General features: G+C 46.9%; 1 protein-coding gene across 11 annotated transcripts in view; it reads left to right on the top strand.

The window, feature by feature from the left end:
* Positions 1-15,792, top strand: part of LOC147011409 (homeobox protein PKNOX2-like) — a 50,213-nt gene extending 34,421 nt beyond the window's left edge. For 10 of the 11 annotated variants that reach the window (XM_085858056.1, XM_085858051.1, XM_085858049.1 and 7 more), the window contains 4 exons: positions 4,006-4,107; positions 9,168-9,244; positions 9,939-10,087; positions 15,520-15,792. In XM_085858056.1, coding sequence (XP_085714182.1) covers positions 4,006-4,107; positions 9,168-9,244; positions 9,939-10,087; positions 15,520-15,686 — 495 coding nt within the window. In that variant the 3' untranslated portion in view covers positions 15,687-15,792. The remainder of the gene's footprint in view (positions 1-4,005; positions 4,108-9,167; positions 9,245-9,938; positions 10,088-15,519) is intronic. The other variant, XM_085858059.1, reaches the window with a different exon arrangement.
* The last annotated feature ends 3,183 nt before the right edge of the window (positions 15,793-18,975 follow it).

The raw sequence follows: 18,975 nt of genomic DNA, 5'->3' as shown, positions 1-18,975 counted from the left end.
TGTGGAGGCCAGTACACACCCCTGATGAACTCCAGTAATAACTGGAAATAAGTCAGATATGGTACCACCAAATCTCACAGCACTCTCAGTCCCAGAGGATAGTTCAGACATCATATTGATCAGTTTTGGTGGCACCCCATGAAGACCTAGAATGCTCCAGAGGGCATCCCGATTCACTGAATCGAACACTGGGATTATGGGCTTTCTAGGTCAAAACTAAGATCCAGGCTTGCAATAACGTCTTGGATGCTGCTGTCCTGTCCGTGCCTGTTTGTGGTGAGGATGTTGAGGTCGTGGAGAGATTCACTTACCCCGGCAGTGATATTCATGTCTCTGCTGGCTGTGAGGCAGAGGTCAACAGACGTCTGGGTCGGGCCTGGGGAGTCATGGATATACTGGATCATGGGGTGTGCCGCTGCGGGTACCTGTGCAGGAGGATGAAAGTCTGAGTGTTCAGGTCCTTGGTGCTTCCAGTCTTGCTCTATGGATGTGAGACTTGGACTCTGACCAGGGATCGGAGACTTTAGACTTAATTCCTTTGGTACCAGGTCTCTTCGGAGAATCCTTGGCTATTGCTGGTAGGACTTTGTGTCCAACAAGTGGTTGCTGAGAGAGACTCAAATGAGATTTGTTACCTGCATAGTCCGTGAGCGCCAGCTGCAGCTGTATGGACATGTGGCTCATTTTCCTGACGCCGAGCCCGCTCACCAGATTTTCTCAGTGAGGGAGTTTCGTGAGTGGAGGAGCCCAATGGGCCGACCACGTGCTTCCTGTTTGCAGCAGGCTGATCAGCATCTCAAGGAGATGGGGATGGGCCAGGTATCTGCCTGGGGGATGGCCAGATGGAGGCCCCTGGAGCACTGGCAGAAAGTGGACGCAGCGATGCGCTGCTCTGGTGCATGTTCCTATACCTGACCTGACCTGGTGATCACCCTTCCCTTTCCAAAGAGAGACAACAAGGCTCCCCTTTCATTCAGTTGGGATGATGCTTGTGTTCCAGGCAGGGCACAGAATTGTATGCAACGATATGAGAACAGCACTTCCACCAGCCTTGAAAAGTTCAGCATGGATGCCACAGATCCCAGGAGCTTTACCCCATTTCAACCGGTTCACCGCGGCCGGTGTTCCCACAAATGAAGGTGGACCACTGTTGATTTAGAGGGTCAGCAATAGGGATAGAAACACCCCTAACATCCAACTCAACAACTGGTGGATCAGCTTGGTGCAACCGCTCAAAGTAACCGGCCCAGAGGGCTCCTCTGTGAAGAGCCCACCACCCTCCGCTCTAACTGAAGTATACTGGGGGATGGGCTTGGAGGAACGCAATGCACAAATTCCCCTGTAAGCAGAACGAGAATCACTTGACCACAGGTGTGATGCTCTACCTCCTCACAGATTCCTCGCACATCGGCCTCCTTGTCCACCCTCAGGGCACGTACAGTTTTACGCCTCCGTATTAATCCTGGCCCTGTGACTGGTCATTGGTATCCAGTGTCCCTTGAGAGATAATATTCTTCTTCCAAGACATCCACCGGTAAATTCAAGGATGGTGGTCTTTAAGGCACTCCACAACCCTTCAGGAATCCCCAATGCAGCCATACCCCCAAAAATCCCCACTCAGCCTGTTCGCAAACTCCTCAGCTACCCTCTCATCCTTGATCTTGCCAACATCCAGCCTAGGATGGGATGGTACCATTCTTCCAGATTTAAGCAGCAACTTCAGAGTTGCTACAACAAGCCTCATTGTCAGTATTGAGGAACTGAGCACTCTGGTGGACATTGCATTTCTGGATCATCCTCCATCGACCATCAACGAGCCCATGGTCAATCTCCTTTGCCACACCGCCAGCGTTGTAATACCAAGTCAAGCGATGAGCTTGTGGGCGCTGAAACCATGAACCAGCCACCCTAAGTCCATGACTTCTTGCAAAGTCAAGGAACTTCGTGCTATTCAGGTTCACAGTTCCAGACCCATGGGGACCAACACACGTCTCATAGCCATCCCTATCAGTTCCAGTCGATGCATTGAAATCCCCCAAGACTAGAAGAGTATCTTGCCTGGGGACACTGATCAACCACAGACTCGAGTGTGGCATTGAATGTGTCTTTCACGGTGAGATCACTCGCCTCAGTCGGAGTGTATACAGAGACCAGGGAAATGACACACAAGGAGTGACGAGTCCTTAGTCTCATAATACGCTCGTTGACCGGTATTACCTCAATTATCATTGGAGTCAGATTATTGGACACAGCTACAGCAACTCCTTGGGCATGGTAACCACCAGAACGAACAGACCAATAGTAGGTGAAACCACCCACCATTATCTCGCCGCAATCCGGTCTACGAACCTCAGAGTGCTCCAATACTGATATTCAAACGCTTGAGCTCAGATGACAACATTGACAGGTGATCATCCACTCTTAGAGATAGGACATTCCAGGCACCCACCTGAAGGGACCGCCGACAGTTAATCCAAAGAGACCGCCGTCTGGTGGATGACACCACACCACCACAATCTGACCAATGAAGTTTACTGTGAAAGGAAGCTGCACAGGAGGTACTCCCACGGAGTGGGTTTTCACTTTTCTTTGCATTTGTGGGTTTTGCGGAATGAAGGGTTTTACGATGGCCGGAGTGCAAATCCTGCCACCAACCTCCTAATAACAAGTAACCCATCTGCAGGAGGACGTCCGCAGACACAGTTTGACCCTAGATATTGATGGCCGTTGGCTCACAAGGAGCTCCTCCGCCCTTTGACAGGTTTTGTTCTTAATCCTGCTGGGTGTCCATATCCAAACACCCTCCTCATCAGAAAACCTGGTGGGGGAGACGGTTTAGTCACCGACAACCCGACCATGGAACAGGCTAGTACAGGTTTACATGATACCTGAAGCAAGTCACAGATCTGACCTGGCATGACCTGACTAACTTATTAATGAGGAATTGCACAACAAAAAGGTTCTGTTGCATGTGGGGAAACATTGGCAGTTAAAAGTAAACTTTATAATTGTGTTTGAACTTTGGTTTTAATTTGAAATTTTACACTTTTTTTTGTATAATGCATTTTTCTGGAACATTATCTGCTTATCTCTACTCCTCGGATATTGTACTTTCAGGTTTATCTGTAAACTTCGACGTTCTTTGTTTAATCATCAGGTTGGAAAGCTGTTGTGAATCCTGTGGTTCGTCCATGTTCCACTAAGACCTTATTTGAAGCTGAAGCGTCTTTGTTTTGGTTTGTTCCGAAGTGGAGTCCCTTTGGGGGTTTTGGCCATCACACCTGATGCATACCTGCAGCCAACTTTGGTCCCCATTTCGTGTGGGTTTGGGACCCAATAATTATTAACAAGGTGACTAACGTTAACCAATTGTTGATAACCTTGGAGAGCTGGTCTCTTGCGATCGCTGATCCACCATTGGTGAATGGGAAAAGCGTTCACCCAAGAATGTTTCCAATCGTGTCTTGTTGTGAGTGTAGTCTTTGCAGTTACAGAACCCTCCTTGTTCGCTCAACACACACACACACACACACACACACACACAAACACACACACTCACACACACACACACACACACACACACACAAACACACACACTCACACAATCTATCCACCATTCTGTCATTTTTCTGTTTGGTTCACATCATTTTAAATTTACATTACATCTCCCGAGCACTATCAATCACTGAATAAGCCATAGTGTGTCTGTACGGGCTTTAAAAAGGGCCACTTATAGTAACAGACGTTTATATCCTAGTGAGCATGTAGTGCAACTTGTTTTATCCATTGGTTGCAAATGCCAGTCAGTTTATAACCCCCATAACTGATCTCAGGTGATGACGTGCTTTGTCTCTTTTTGAGTGCACTGTCACTGCAGCACATGATGAGCTCAAAGTAAACGTTGTATCTAGGTCATTCTGAAAGTGCACACACAGGATGACAAATATAATGGCTTGAAGCAATGAAATTAATGTCGTTGTGCCTCTTGATCCAACCTCCACATAGGAACCAGGAGAAAGTGACGACAGGAGGGGGAAGCTGAAGAGGGGGGTATTACCCAAACAGGCCACGAACGTCATGCGATCCTGGCTTTTCCAACACATCGTGGTAAAGTATGGTGTTTGACTCTTTATCCAACCCCACTATGCTCGGTTTTATTGTTAACTCGCGGGGTGAGCTTCCACATTGTGGGAACGTATGAACCGTACCTTCCCCATTGTCTCGGGTCACTCACCTGCATTTGATTTTTCCATTTATTTATTTATTTTCATTTATTTCTTTTCATTTATTTATGTTTTCATTTACGGATGTTTTCTAATGGTTGTGATTTTTTTTTTCCCCTGGTGTATCGGCTTCGATGTCCATCGGCGCACAAAATTACCGTGCTTCCCCATTGTCCTCGGGTCACTCACCTGCATTTTTTTCATTTAGTTATGTTTTAATTTCTGGATGTTGTCCGACAATTCTGTGATTTTTCTCGGTGTACCGGCTTCGATTTCCATTGGCACGTAAAATGCCAGCTTTCTACGTCACCCAGAAGGTACTGATCTTTAATGTGAGTCAGTGAGTCAGTGGTTGGAAGGATATATATATATATATATATATATATATATATATATATATATATATATATATATATATATATATATATATATATATATATATATATATATATATATATATATATATATATATATATATATATATATACTCAAGCCTGGTGTTGGCGCAGTGGTTAGGGCAGCGGCTTGGGATCCAAAAGGTCCTGAGTTCAAGCCCCGTTGGGCCACTGAATTAATACACCAGGGGGTTGACTCAGCCTGTCATCCTTCTGAGGTCGGCGAAATGAGTACCAGTATACTGGGCCGGTGTATACCCCGGTTAAAATAGGTGTACCATATCCCTGTGTCGTAAGAGGTGACCAGGGTTGCGTCAGGAAGGGCATCCGGCGTAAAACATGTGCCAAATCACAATGCGGATCATACGGATGATCCGCTGTGGCAACCCCAAACGGGAGCAGCCGAAAGAAGAAGATATATATATTTATATATATATATATATATATATATATATATATATATATATATATATATATATATATATATATATATATATATATATATATATATATATATATATATTGTTACGAATCTGGAAGCCATTTGCACACAACCAGACAGCAGTCCCCGCAGTTCAGTTATTTCGATAAGTATGTGTTTATAGTCAGGGTCCTGCCCTTCTGTCGAATGGGTTAATTACATGTGTGCGCTACGAGTTACTTTTATAGTCAGGTTTTTTACATCTTGAATCCACACAACGCCAACAAAACCCTCGCTTCACTCCTCCTCCCACGCTGCGGCCGAACGGGCGCTTCGCCCGCCCGGCTTTCACCTCTCCGCACCATCGACACCATTACGCACGTGTTCGGGACCACGGACGTGAGCGGAGGTTTCATCACCTCAGGGCCGACTCCGCCTTAGCCAGATGGGGTGTTTGGCCCGACCAATGAGGAGAGGCCACCGTTCGCCCAACAACCCCTCGTCCAATCCGGAGGCAAGTTCCTCAGAGCGGTGCCCTCGACCCGCGGGGGTGGGGAAGGATAAGAGAAGGTGGTGAGCCGTCGTCAAGAGAGGGAAGAAGCAGGTGCAGATTAGTCATTACATGAAGCTTGCCCGGAGTACCACCAGTGGAATTATTAATAAGCGTGTTGCTCTCATTCGGCTTGCCTTTGCTGGAAGGAGAAGAAGCCTCGTCGCCTGCTCGCGTCCTCGTCTTGCTTGCTGGCATCCTCGTCTACCCCTGGGTGCTCCTCTCGTCTGGTCCGTTGTCGTGCTGGCTGGCGTCCGTTGCATCGTTCATGGTCCCTGGTGCTTTGTGCAGTGACAGAGGTCTGGGTTCGAGTCCCCCCCCCAAACCAGCTCGTCTCGACCAGACCGCACGAGGCGGACAGGTGCAAGCGTAGGCTCCTGCCCTCAGCTCACCTTCCCTCCCGATCTGAAGGGCCAAATACAGGCTGCGGCCAGTGTGTGTGTGTGCGTGCGTGCGTGCGTGTGTGTATGTGTGCATGCGTGCGTGCGTGCGTGCGTGCGTGCGTGCGTGCGTGTGTGTGTGTTGTGTGTGTGTGTGTGTGTGTGTGTGTGTGTGTGTGTGTGTGTGTGTGTGTGTGTGTGTGTGTGTGTGTGTGTGTGTGTGTGTGTGTGTGTGTGTGTGTGTGTGTGTGTGTGGTGCCAGTCTGTTAAGTAGAATTGTTAAGTGCTTTTCGCTCACTGTACATTGCCTGCAGTTCTTTTATTTGGATAACTCTGCTCTCTGTGTCCCCCTCCCTTATAAGTAAACCCCCAATTGTTAAATGTTCCAGATCGTTGCCTGTCATTTCTACCATTGACCCAGCACGGTGCGGGCTTGAGAAATAGTGAGGCCGTCGGTGCCGTAAGTTGTCATTGGGTCCGACGGACTCTGGTAATTCCGCTCGGTTACACTGGACCGAGGTTGCTCGAGCGATCCGGTTCGACAGAGCCCGTTGAGGGTGTGACTTCCCCGGTAATTTGACCACGTGGGTGCTTAGGTACTGTATATTGAAATTTGGCTATTAACCCTACCCCACACCATCAGAGAATTGGCGATCATGGTCTTTAAGTGACCCGTGACCTTTCGGAGTTGTCCGAGAGTCACGACCTAAATTCCGGGTGTTCGGTGGGAGACGGCTCTACTGCTTCACCTTGCGGTTGCTCCTCGCCACCAACCCCCCGGCCCACAACAATAGATATATATATATATATATATATATATATATATATATATATATATATATATATATATATGTATATATATATATTTATAAATGTATATATATATATGTATATATATATATATATGTATATATGTATATATATATATGTATATATATGTATATATATATATGTATATATGTATATATATATATATATATATATATATATATATATATATATATATATATATATATATATATATTGTTGCGGGCTGGGGTACGGTGGCGAAAACAACCCCGAGGTTGGGGAAGTTACGTTGTCTCCCACCAGACTCCCGGAATTGTAGGCTGTCGCTCACGGATAATTCCGTGATGCGGCGGGTCGCTTAACCGACCGTGGATGCCAATACCTCCACCGCGTAGCGTTTGGTCTTTTTGTCTGGAATCAATTTACCTAATTAACCATGCGGTTTCAACTACCGGGGAACCACACACTCAGTACGCCTTGCTCGAACCAGATCACTCTACCAACTACCTTTCCGGTTCGGATGCAGCGGAGCAGACCTGCCAGGAACATACCGGCAAGAATGAACAGATTATCGGGGATAAATACCCGGATTAAACTCAGATCCAAACCATGCTGGACCAATGAAGGAAAAGACAAAAACGAACTGGGAACATTTCTGCAATAATTTATTTACAATCAACTTACAAAAGGAGAACACAGAGCAGACTTATCGTGAGAATACAGGCAAGATTTACAATGATGAAAGCACTTGTACATTACTGCTTACCAGACAGCGCCGCACACTCAGACTAAATAAACCCAGATGAATGGCAAGGACTTTTGTAGCCAGGGAGGGAGGGAGCTGAGGTCGCAGTTCTTTTGGTACCTGAGTTTTGGGAAAAGGAATGCTCCGTGGTGCGGCACCTCACAATGGTCGCGCAGCTCGGCCCACAGCCACATGTGTGGAGTCGTGTGTGCACGGAGAAGCCCTGGTGGAGAGCGCGGAGTCCAAGGTATGAACGGGGCTTGAAAGTGTGAAAGAGCAGTTGGAGTTCCCAACACTTGATGTCGTAGGGTAGACCAGTCACAAACAGTGTGCGAACCTTTCTTGGCTCCGTGATGTGGGATCCAAGGCACCCAGGATGATTGGGTATCTCCCACGATGAGGCTGAGTCCCTGGGTCCCTCACTCTCTCACTCTCTACAAACTCTCCGACTCGCCCACACTCTCTCAAGATGACTCACTTTCCAGCTCACCCTCTCTGAACGACCCCCGAAAAGAACGAACCCCAGACTGAGAATGGTGTCATAATTATTAGATCCCCAAGGTCGGGGCGGGGCCTTGACGAAGCAGACGTCACTGTCCGCCCTGGTTGCCCAGGGCTTCCATGGGGTCTGCCCTTTCTGGGTAGGGTTTCGGCCATGCCGGGAAGCCCGCCCACTCCACGCGTGTCTGGATTCGCCAAAAAGGTACTGCACAAAGATTTTGCCTTGGAAAGTGAGAGGAAGGTACTGTGGTTCAAAATAAAAGGGGAGAACTGATTTATAAACCTAACTAAAAGCCATCGCAATGCACCCCCTTTTGCCATCCCACTAAACACAAGGAGGGGTTCTATCTGCACATATACTTAATGGCATAACTAACTTCGGGACAACTTTATGTTTGTGTGCACACGGTTCCTAGAACCGTAACTATATATATATATATATATATATATATATATATATATATATATATATATATATATATATATATATATATATATATATATATATATATATATTGTTTGTTTTGCCCGCCTGTTCGACCAGGTTCCATTCTGGGTACACGGTGGCATTCACCAAATTGCTTCTGGTTTCGCTATCTCTGCCTGCATCATAGTGCAGTTAATCTTCTTACGTAAGGCTTTTGAAATCACATCTTGGAAAAGTATGATTCTACCCTTTTCAGGCAAGTCTTATCATGGGGTTTCAATATGCCTGTTTGCTCTGTAAAAAACGATATCAAGCAAAATGGAAGTTTCACCATGGTGTGTGAACTAAATCTTATAATGGGGCTAACAGTCATCGTGCACGTGGATTATCGCTCTCCCTCTCTCTCTCTCGGGCTCTCTTGGGTTTGTCGTTCGTGCGCTGCCTGATATGGAGATAGGCCGATCAAAAGGTTGCCTCGGTGCAAGCCGTCGTCACGTGACTCTGGGAATGACCGAGGGTCAGGTTGAACCCAGGAAGGCAGGATAGCCCACCTGTGACCCACATGACGATTCTGGGCTCAATTCCCATTGAGTCAAGTGCGATTGAAAACCGGGCAGCCCTGTAAAGGCCTTTTCATCGTATAAAGTAAGCCTGCAATGGGGTTTTGATTTAAAAAAAAAAATTTTTTTTGTTATTTATGTAAGCTTGCACTTTGTCTTGTGTTTTCCCTCCGCAGCACCCTTATCCTACAGAGGATGAGAAACGGCAAATAGCTTCACAAACCAACCTCACTCTCTTGCAGGTCAACAACTGGTATGTTTTTTTTTCTCCATCCATCCAAGGGCCTAGACTTGACTGTTAGAAATAAACTTCAAATTCTTATTTTCGATGCATAATTGGGTTTAAAGCGGTGTGCTTGTGACATGCGATTCAGAAGGCTGAACGTGTCGTGTTTGATTAGGTTATACGTAAAGTCGTGCTGGACAGGTTCTTCTCTCGGCTTCGGGATTCATGGAATCGGCACCAGAAATTGGCAACCAACACTTGTGAAATAAAATCCCTAAGCGCTAAAATCAGAATTAAAACTTGAACTCGAATCTTGCAGGAGATCAGGTTTGGATCTCAGTTTGTCTACAGCTCGAATTAGGAGTGCGGTGAAACAGGAGGAGGCCATTATGAACTTAGTAAAGGCCTTCAATGCAGGAGGAGGCCATTATGCCCATCGAAGCCCGCGCTCGTGTTGCCAACCTATTGTTGTTCGGCCATGGTCTCTCCTTTTAAATTGTGAGCATCAAACAAGGAAGCTAACAGCACAAACCATTTTTAGTCGTTGGTTTGACTCTGCCGGGGTTTGAACCGCCGACCTCCCAGATTCAGAGCGGACACTCTAACCATTACGCCACTGAGGTTGGTAAATTTGAAGAGCTAGGTTCTCATTGAACATGTCTTAAATGACGAGTGTAGTCACACATTTTGCCGCACTCACTACTCTTACTCCGGCACACAGGTTTATTAATGCACGGCGTCGTATCCTGCAACCCATGCTCGACTCTGGCGTGCAGCAAACGGAAGCGGCGGCTCCCGCTTCTCGAGCCCGCAAGGTCCGCCCCCCTGCAAGGCCCCCCGCCACTCGATTCTGGCCCGGAGCCCTTCAAAGTGAGTGCCCGGCGCAAATGTGTTTTCCGCTTCAACTTTATGAGTTATCAATGTTGATACAGTGGTCTACAAAAGTATTCACCCCCGACCAATAATGCCACATTTAGATGAATTATGAATTTTTGTACAAACAGTTTTTCCAACTTCACTTTTTTATTCATAACTGAAGAGATCAAACTAAACACTGTTATAGTTGGAAGATGTTACATGTCAGGAATACCTGCAAAAAAACATCTACAAATCAAAATTCACTGGTTGTAAAAGTATTTAGCCGCTTAGTTCAGTACTTTGTGGAAACACCTTTCACAGCACTGACTGCGACGAGTCTTTGTGGGTAGGTCTCTATGAGCTTTGCACAGTGAGATTGTGAAATCTTTTCCCATTCTTCAAGTGAAAATTTCTCTAGTTCTGCCAAGTTTGATGGAGATCGTCGATGGACTACAATCTTCAGGTCTCACCATAGATGTTCAATTGGGTTCAAGTCAGGGCTTTGACTGGGCCACTGAAGAATATTTATTTTCTTCTTATTCAGTCACTCCAGTGTGGCTTCAGCTTTGTGCTTCGGATCATTGTCCTGATGAAATGTGAATCTCCTACCCAGGTTCAGATTCATGTCTGACTCAATCAGGTTCTCTTCAAGGATTTGCCTGTATTTATGCTCCATTCATTGTTCCTTCTATCCTGAGAAGTCTCCCAGTCCCTGCCGCTGAAAATCATCTCCAGAGCATGATGCTGCCACCACCATGCTTCACGGAAGGAATGGTGCGAGATGAGTGATGAGCTGTGCTCGGTTTCCACCAGACGTAGCGCTTTTCATTCAGGCCAAAGGGTTCAATTTTTGTCTCATCAGAATAAAGAATCATTTGCCTCATGCTCTCAGAGTCTTTCACGTGCCTTTTTGCAAATACCAGGTGTGCTGTCAAGTGCCTTTTTCTCAGGAGTGGTTTCTGTCCGGCCACTCTCTCATAAAGCCGAGATTGGTGAAGTGCTGCAGAGATTGTTGTCCTTCCGGCAGGTTCTCCCATCTCAGCCAAGGAACTCTTTAGTTCTGTCAATGGTCATTGGGTTCTTGGTCACCTCCCTGACCAAGGTCCTTCTTGCCTAGTTGCTCAGTTTGGTCAGATGGCCAGCTCTTGTAAGAGTCTGGGTAGTTCCATAATCTTTCCATTTCCTAATGATGGAGCTCACTTTGCTCTTTGGAACTTTCAACACTCTAGAGATTGTTTTATACCCTTCTCCAGATCTGTGCCTCCTCTCAATTCCATCTAAGAGTTCTACAGACAGTTCCCTGGACTTCATGGTGGAGTTTCTGCTCTGAGATGCACCGTCAACTATGGGACCGTGTATCGAAAGGTGTGTTTCTTTATAAATCATGTCCAAGCAATTGACTTGGCCACAGGTGGACACCAACCAAGTTGTGGAGACATCTCAAGGATGATCAAAGGGAATTGGATGCACCTGAGCTCAATTTGTTGTGTTCCAGGAAAAGGGATTGAATGTTGTCAAAGGGCGGAGGAGCTCCTTGTGAGCCAACGACCATCCATATTGAGTGCCCAACTGTGTCTGTGGACATCCTCCTGCAGTTGGGTTACTTCTTATTAGGAGGTTGGTGGCAGGATTTGCACTCCGGCCATCGTAAAACTCTTCATTCCGCAAAACACAAAAAGCAAAGAAATCTGAAAACCCACTCAGTGGGAGGAGCTCCTGTGCAGCTTCCCTTCGCAGGGCAGCTCACCGGATGACGGGATTGGGGCAAAACCTTCGGGACCCCCTATCTTTGATGATAGGAGGGAAACGATGGGGTAACATTCCCGGATCAGATTGTGGGAGAGTGTGTCGGAGTGGTGCTGAGGTGTCGTCCACCAGACGGCGTTCTCCTTGGATTAACCTGAGGCGGTCCCTTCGGGTGGGTGCCTGGAATGTTCTATCCATAAGATGATCACCTGTCTGTTACCATCTGAGCTCAAGCATTTGGACATCGGTATTGCAGCACTCTCTGAGGTCCGGAGACCGGATTGCGGTGAGATTATGGTGGGTGGTTACACCAACTATTGGTCTGGTCGCTCTGATGGTTACCATTCCCAAGGATGTGCTGCAGCTGTGTCCAATAAGCTGACTCCAACGATAATTGAGGTAACACCAGTCAATGAGCGTATTATAAGACCAAGGATTCGTCACTGCTTAGGTGTCATTTCCTTGGTCTCTGTTTATGCTCCGACTGAGGCGAGTGATCTCACCGTGAAGGATGCATTCTACGCCATGCTCGAGTCTGTGGTTGATCAGTGCCGCAGATGGGATATACTTCTAGTCTTGGGGGATTTCAATGCATCAACTGGAACTGAAAGGGATGGTTATGAGATGTGTGTTGGTCCCAATGGGTCAGGAACTATGAACCTGAATAGCACCAAGTTCCTTGACTTTGCAAGAAGTCATGGACTTCGGGTGGCCGGTTCATGGCTTCAGCGCCCACAAGCTCATCACTGGACTTGGTATTCCAACGCTGGCGGTGTGGCAAAGGAGATTGACCATGTCCTCGTTGATGGTCGCTGGAGGATGATCCAGAACTGCAGGGTCGACCGGAGTGCTCAGTTCCTCAATACTGACCACCAGCTTGTTGAAGCAACTCTGAAGTTGCACCTTAAATCCAGGAGAATGGTACCATCCCAGCCTCGGCTGGATGTTGGCAAGCTCAAGGATGAGAGGGTAGCTGAGGAGTTTGCGAACAGGCTGAGTGGAGATTTGAGGAGCCTGGGTGCTTTGGGGGGTCCTGAAGAGTTGTGGAGTACCTTCAAGACCACTGTCCTTGATGTTGCCGGTGGATGTCTTGGAACTCACGGTAGGGCAAAGAAGAATTTTGTCTCTCAAGGGACACTGGATACCATTGACCAGAGTCGCAGGGCCAGGCTGAATGGCAGAGCTGAGCTGTTCAGGGAGCTGAGGCGTAAAACTGTACTGCACTGAGGGTGGACAAGGAGGCCTATGTGTGAGGAATCTGTGAGGGGGTAGAGCATCACCTGTGGTCAAGTGACTCTCGTCCTGCGTACAGGGGAATTCGCGCATTACGTTCATCCAAGCCCATCCCTCGGTGGGCAAATCCTGCCACCAACCTCCAAGCCCATCCCTACTGCAGTTAGAGCAGAGGGTGGTAGGCTCTTGACAGAGGAGTCCGAAGTGAAGGCCCGCTGGGCCGTCAGGGGTGTGTACTGGGCCCCACACTTTTCCGCACTTGTATGGACTGGATTCTAGGGAGGATGTCGTTACTTTGAGCGGTTGTACCAGGCTGATCCACCAGCTGTCGAGTTGGACGTCAGGGGTGTTACAATCCCTGTTGCTGACCCTCCAACAACTGTGGTCCACCTTCGCTTGTGGAAACACAGGCTCCAGTGAACCGGTTGAAATGGGGTAAAGCTGCAGGGATCTGTGGCATCCATGCTGAACTTCTCAAGGTTGGTGGAAATGCTGCACTCGTGTTGTTGCATGCAATTCTGTGCTCTGCATGGAACACAGGCAACATCCCAACTGACTGGAAGAGGGGCCTTGTTGTCCCTCTCTTTAAAGGGAAGGGTGATCGCCAAAACTGCAACAACTACCGAGGGGTGACGCTGCTCTCAGTGCCGGGCAGGGTCTTTGCTCGGATAATTCTTGATAGGGTTCGCCACCATCTGCTTGAACACCAGCATCCAGAGCAGTCAGGCTTTACACCAAAGAGGTCAACGATTGACCGTATCCTTGCTCTTCAGGTCCTCACCAAACGCAGAAGAGTTTCAGCAGTGGCTGCTTTCAGCCGATGGTGATCTCTGGAAAGCGTTCGATTCAGTGAATCGGGATGCCCTCTGGAGGATTCTAGGTCTTCGTGGGGTGCCACCAAAACTGATCGATCTGATGTCTGAACTCCGCTCTGGTACTGAGAGTGCTGTGAAGTGTGGTGGTACCATCTCTGACTTATTTCCAGTTGTCACTTGAGTTCATCAGGGATGTGTACTTGCCCCCACACTTTTCAGCACTTGTATGGACTGGATTCTAGGGAGGATGTCGGAGAGATCAAGCTGCGATGCATCGTTTGGGAACGTCAAGATCTCTTGAGCTTGATTTCGCAGATGATGCAGTCATCTTTGCGGAGACTTTAAATATCCTTTCGGGGGCCCTCGAGGTGTGGAATGAGGAGTCGAAGCCACTGGGATTATTGGTTCCTTGGGTCAAAACTAAGATCCAGGCTTTCAACGACATCTTGGATGCTGCTGTCCTGTCTGTGCCTGTTTGTGGTGAGGATGTTGAGGTCCTGGAGAGATTCATTACCTTGGCAGTGATATTCATGTCTCTGCCGGCTGTGAGTCAGAGGTCAATAGATGCCTGGATCATCATGGATTCACTGGATAATGGGGTGTGGTGATGCCGGTACCTGTGCGGGAGGACGAAAGTCCGAGTCTTCAGGTCTTTGGTGCTTCCAGTCTTGCTCTATGGATGCGACACTTGGACTCTGACCAAGGATCTGAGATGGAGACTTAATTCCTTTGGTACCAGGTCTCTTTGGAGAATCCTTGGCTATCGCTGGTCGGACTTTGTGTCCAACGAGCGGTTGCTGAGAGAGACTCAAATGAGATTTGTTACCTGCATGGTCCGTGAGCATCAGCTGCGGCTGTATGGACATGTGGCTCGTTTTCCTGACACTGATCCTGCTCACCAGATTCTCTCAGCAAGGGAGTCTCATGAGTGGGGGAGGCCAATGGGCCGACCACATGGCTCGTGGTTGCAGCAGGTTGACCATCATCTCAAGGAGATGGGGATGGGCCTGGCATCTGCCTGGGGGATGGTCAGATGGAGGCCCCTGGAGTACTGGTGGAAAGTGGATGCAGCGACACGCTGCTCTGGCGCATGCTCCCATACTTGACCTTACCTGATTGAATACTTATTGATGCCACACGTTTCAGCTTTTCATTTTGTTGTGAATTTGTAAAAATTTCTAAAAACACATTTTGACTTTGTCATTTTGGGCTATTTTGTATAGATCAGTGACAAAAAATTTCAATGTAATCCATTTCAAATTCAGGCTGCAACAACAAAATGTGAAAAAAATTGAGGGGTGTCAATACTTTCTGTTCGGCACGGTCCAGGTGAAACCTATTACACTTATTTCGTAAACTTTCAAACAAATAATTTTCTCCTGAAGTGATTTCAGGTTAATTGGGGAAAGGGTTTGAATACTTCTGCAGCTGAGAATCATCTGATTTTCTCTGTTTATAAAACTTATTCACATTTTATCTTGATTTGTTTTTTTTAGCTTTATCACTTTGGAATAGTTTGAAACTCAGCTGGCATCAACATGTGAAAACTTTGGAGAGGGGTGAATACTTTTGTAGGCCACTGTACTGTATTTGATCTGAGCCCATAACTTGAGCCCATCCTCCATTTCTCATTTTTTTCACGACCTCTAGCCGCACCCATCTCTTCGGATGACGGCTCAGGTGTCGAGGTTCTGTCTGCGGAACCATCTTTGGAAGGTGTGGATTCTGGAGACGAAGATGCGGAATCTGGACCGGACGAGGATGAGGCGGAGGATCATGGGGTGGAGGGAGAAACGGGATTGGATGAGAATCATTAAAGAAAGAACAATAGAGAGAATCAGTGAGTGACTGTGTTTGAGAATGTGTGAAAGAGTGAGTGGGTAAAGATGTATGTTAACCTTAATAAAGTTGTTGACTCGGTCATCTCGCTTGTGTAACCTTTTGTCTTCCCACTGTGATGGGTTATGCCCTGTAAGTAATGGCTCCTTTGTGGTGAGTATTGGGTGGTACAAACACAAAATAAGTTTATGCAAATGTTGGAACACCTTGTTTTTACTCAATCTTGACGGATGGCAACAGTAAGGAAACAGTGGATCATGAGTTCATCAGTTTTGGTTCTGAATCAAAACTTCAGTTATCGGAGAGGTTATAAAGAATCTATAGGTGAGAGGATAACTCGAGATACAACCATCATGTGGGAAAGTCACTGACTACGTTCTGATGTATTCAAGGTGGTAAGGTGTACATGGTCTTGCTTCTTGTCATTGGGACAAAGTGTGCCAACAAATGTCATCCCGGGCGTACAGCCACCTAATCCGGAAGCTCGAGAAACTGGAAGAGATCCATTGAGAGGGCTTGCTTGCATGCTCACATGGCAGAGGTCTTGCATCATCAGACAACGTCGGGTCTCGCAGGAGCCCGAGGACGCTGGAGACCATCAAAATACCTGCATGGCTTGCTACATCTTCACTGAACAAGTAGATTATATTATGAAGAGACTTTTACAGCTTCCTAGTATTCATCCAGCTCTACACCGAGCTCAACGATGGACAGAATGCCTGATGATTGTCTCACTAGTTCTGTATGATTTGCTCCAAATGCCTCGAATCGGTGCCATGACATGGGAAGTCCGACCTAGCATAACCCTCTGTTTCAAATGTATTGCTTCACTGTCCGTGATTTCATTTCCAAAGTTAATTAGTCATTCGGTTCTCAGGTGGAAATGTTGGACCTGGTTAATTATTTAATTTTTTGCTCTTCACAAGGTCATCTGATGCAGTCGATCTGCTTGTGTTTGTCGTGCTGAATTTTGTACGTGCAGCACCAATCCTCCCTCTAACCCATGCCGCGCCTGATACATGCTTATTTGGAGTTATTAACCCCACAAAGGGACATCTTTAAAAATTGCTAATCTTAGTTCCAGGACCGAACAAGACTGCCATTCTTAACCCAATGCTGTCAGACTGGCCGCTCCATGGACTTGAGGCACATATCTGAACTGGCAGGAGAACAAGGGGACTTGATTTTGCTGCCCCTGCAATCCCCAAGTTGACTTTTACCCTTTGCACTTGCCTGTTATCATAGACGGGGAAATAGCCAGCATATTGAAAGATGGGGGTGGGAGTGGGTGGAGTTGCATAGTCCAAGGTACATTATTGCAAGAGGCAGCCAGACGTGTCATTGTAACAATGAAGACAAACATAAAAAAAAGAACAGAATGTGCTGGGTTTTTTTTTTTGAGAAAATCGATTTATTGCCACATGACTGAGCAAATGATTGGCCTCATTGTTCCAGCTATGGGCTCGTCGCTTGTTCTCCCTCCATCTCATGCTGTGCCCGATACGTGTTACGAATCTTTTCTCTTTTTTTTTTTGCCACCATCCCTGTTCACCCGTATGTACATCCCGTTGTTCCCACATTCAGCTAACAGTACAGTATTCAATTCCACCTTCCCAGGGTGAGGTTTTGCAAACTTTTCCAAAGCTTTTCCACATTGACATCCATGTCATCAGGAATGTGAATGATCGCTTGTGCATTGAACCCTTCCTCTGGACATGTGAGCACTTGTACTCCTTTCACATAAAGTCACAGGTGTTGTACATACAAGCTTCAGTAAGGTGCTCATGATGGGGTTAACATCAGTATGGTCAGAACAGGTTGACTGCCTCAGAACAGGTTTTTGGACGTTGGTCTGGTAGCTTTGACTCTCATTTCACTTTCCATCTCTTCAGTCGACAAAATAAGGTCGATAAAAGGTCCGTCTTGTAGGTGCTGACGGTTCCTGAGAGGTGAACACTTCACTCGCATATCAGTGATTGTGCAAGCCCTGCTAATCTTCCGTGGGCTTTATATAGTAGTCAAAGCCCAGTATCTTGCTGAGCAATCACGTCGTCGAGGAATGAATATCTACTTCCTGTTGAAGTATTCTTAAGACATCTCTTGAACTTGGGGAATTTGATGTGTCTCACTTTACGCGCAACCACTAGCATCGTGGCTTGAATACCCACAGGCTCTGCAATGTGTAATGCTTGCTCATAGATTCAGTGGGTAGCTCAGATTCCCATGAGAGGTCAACACCACTGCTCAAGTTGCTCACATTCCCATGAGAGGTCAACACCACTGCTCAAGTAGCTCACATTCCCATGAGAGGTCAACACCACTGCTCAAGTAGCTCACATTCTCATGAGAGGTCAACACCACTGCTCAAGTAGCTCACATTCCCTTGAGAGGACAACACCACTGCTCAAGTAGCTCACATTCCCATGAGAGGTCAACTCCACTGCTCAAGAAGCTCACATTCCCATGAGAGGTCAACACCACTGTTCAACTAGCTCACATTCCCTTGAGAGGACAACACCACTGCTCAAGTAGCTCACATTCTCATGAGAGGTCAACACCACTGTTCAACTAGCTCACATTTCCTTGAGAGGACAGCTCCACTGCTCAAGAAGCTCACATTCCCATGAGAGGTCAACACCACTGTTCAACTAGCTCACATTCCCTTGAGAGGACAACACCACTGCTCAACTAGCTCACATTCTCATGAGAGGTCAACACCACTGCTCAACTAGCTCACATTCCCTTGAGAGGACAACACCACTGCTCAAGTAGCTCACATTCCCATGAGAGGTCAACTCCACTGCTCAAGAAGCTCACATTCTCATGAGAGGTCAACACCACTGCTCAAGTAGCTCACATTCCCATGAGAGGTCAACACCACTGCTCAAGTTGCAATCTAACATTCGAAATGGTACGTACTTTATTTAAATATTGTGTGCTGTTGCTGTCGATTGGCCCTGTGACTGCCCTGCACGGACACGTTGATAATATTCCACCATTAACCACAAACGTACGAAATGTCTGATTGGTCCTTCGTTGGGCAAATCTGTCTCTTGGCCCCGCCCCATCACGCTGATTGCCAGTCGTAGTCCCGCCGACCCCTGATCCCTTCCTATTCCTTTGCAAAGGAATGCAGTTTTACTTATTTTTCGTGGAATCCTTTCAAACTGTAAAATTTCGATCCGTTTTCACCTTCCCACTTCAAAATGCAGTAGATTGGTGTTTAAACCAATTTTGAGTTTGTCTGTCTGGAAAGGATAATAACAA

Source organism: Eptatretus burgeri, chromosome 15 (assembly GCF_056783735.1).
Source record: "Eptatretus burgeri isolate ZD-2024b chromosome 15, Ebu_testis_v1, whole genome shotgun sequence".
In the NCBI taxonomy this organism is placed as follows: Eukaryota; Metazoa; Chordata; class Myxini; order Myxiniformes; family Myxinidae; genus Eptatretus; species Eptatretus burgeri.
Note: the sequence above shows the minus strand (reverse complement) of the source record. Positions and strands in the feature narration are given on the sequence as shown.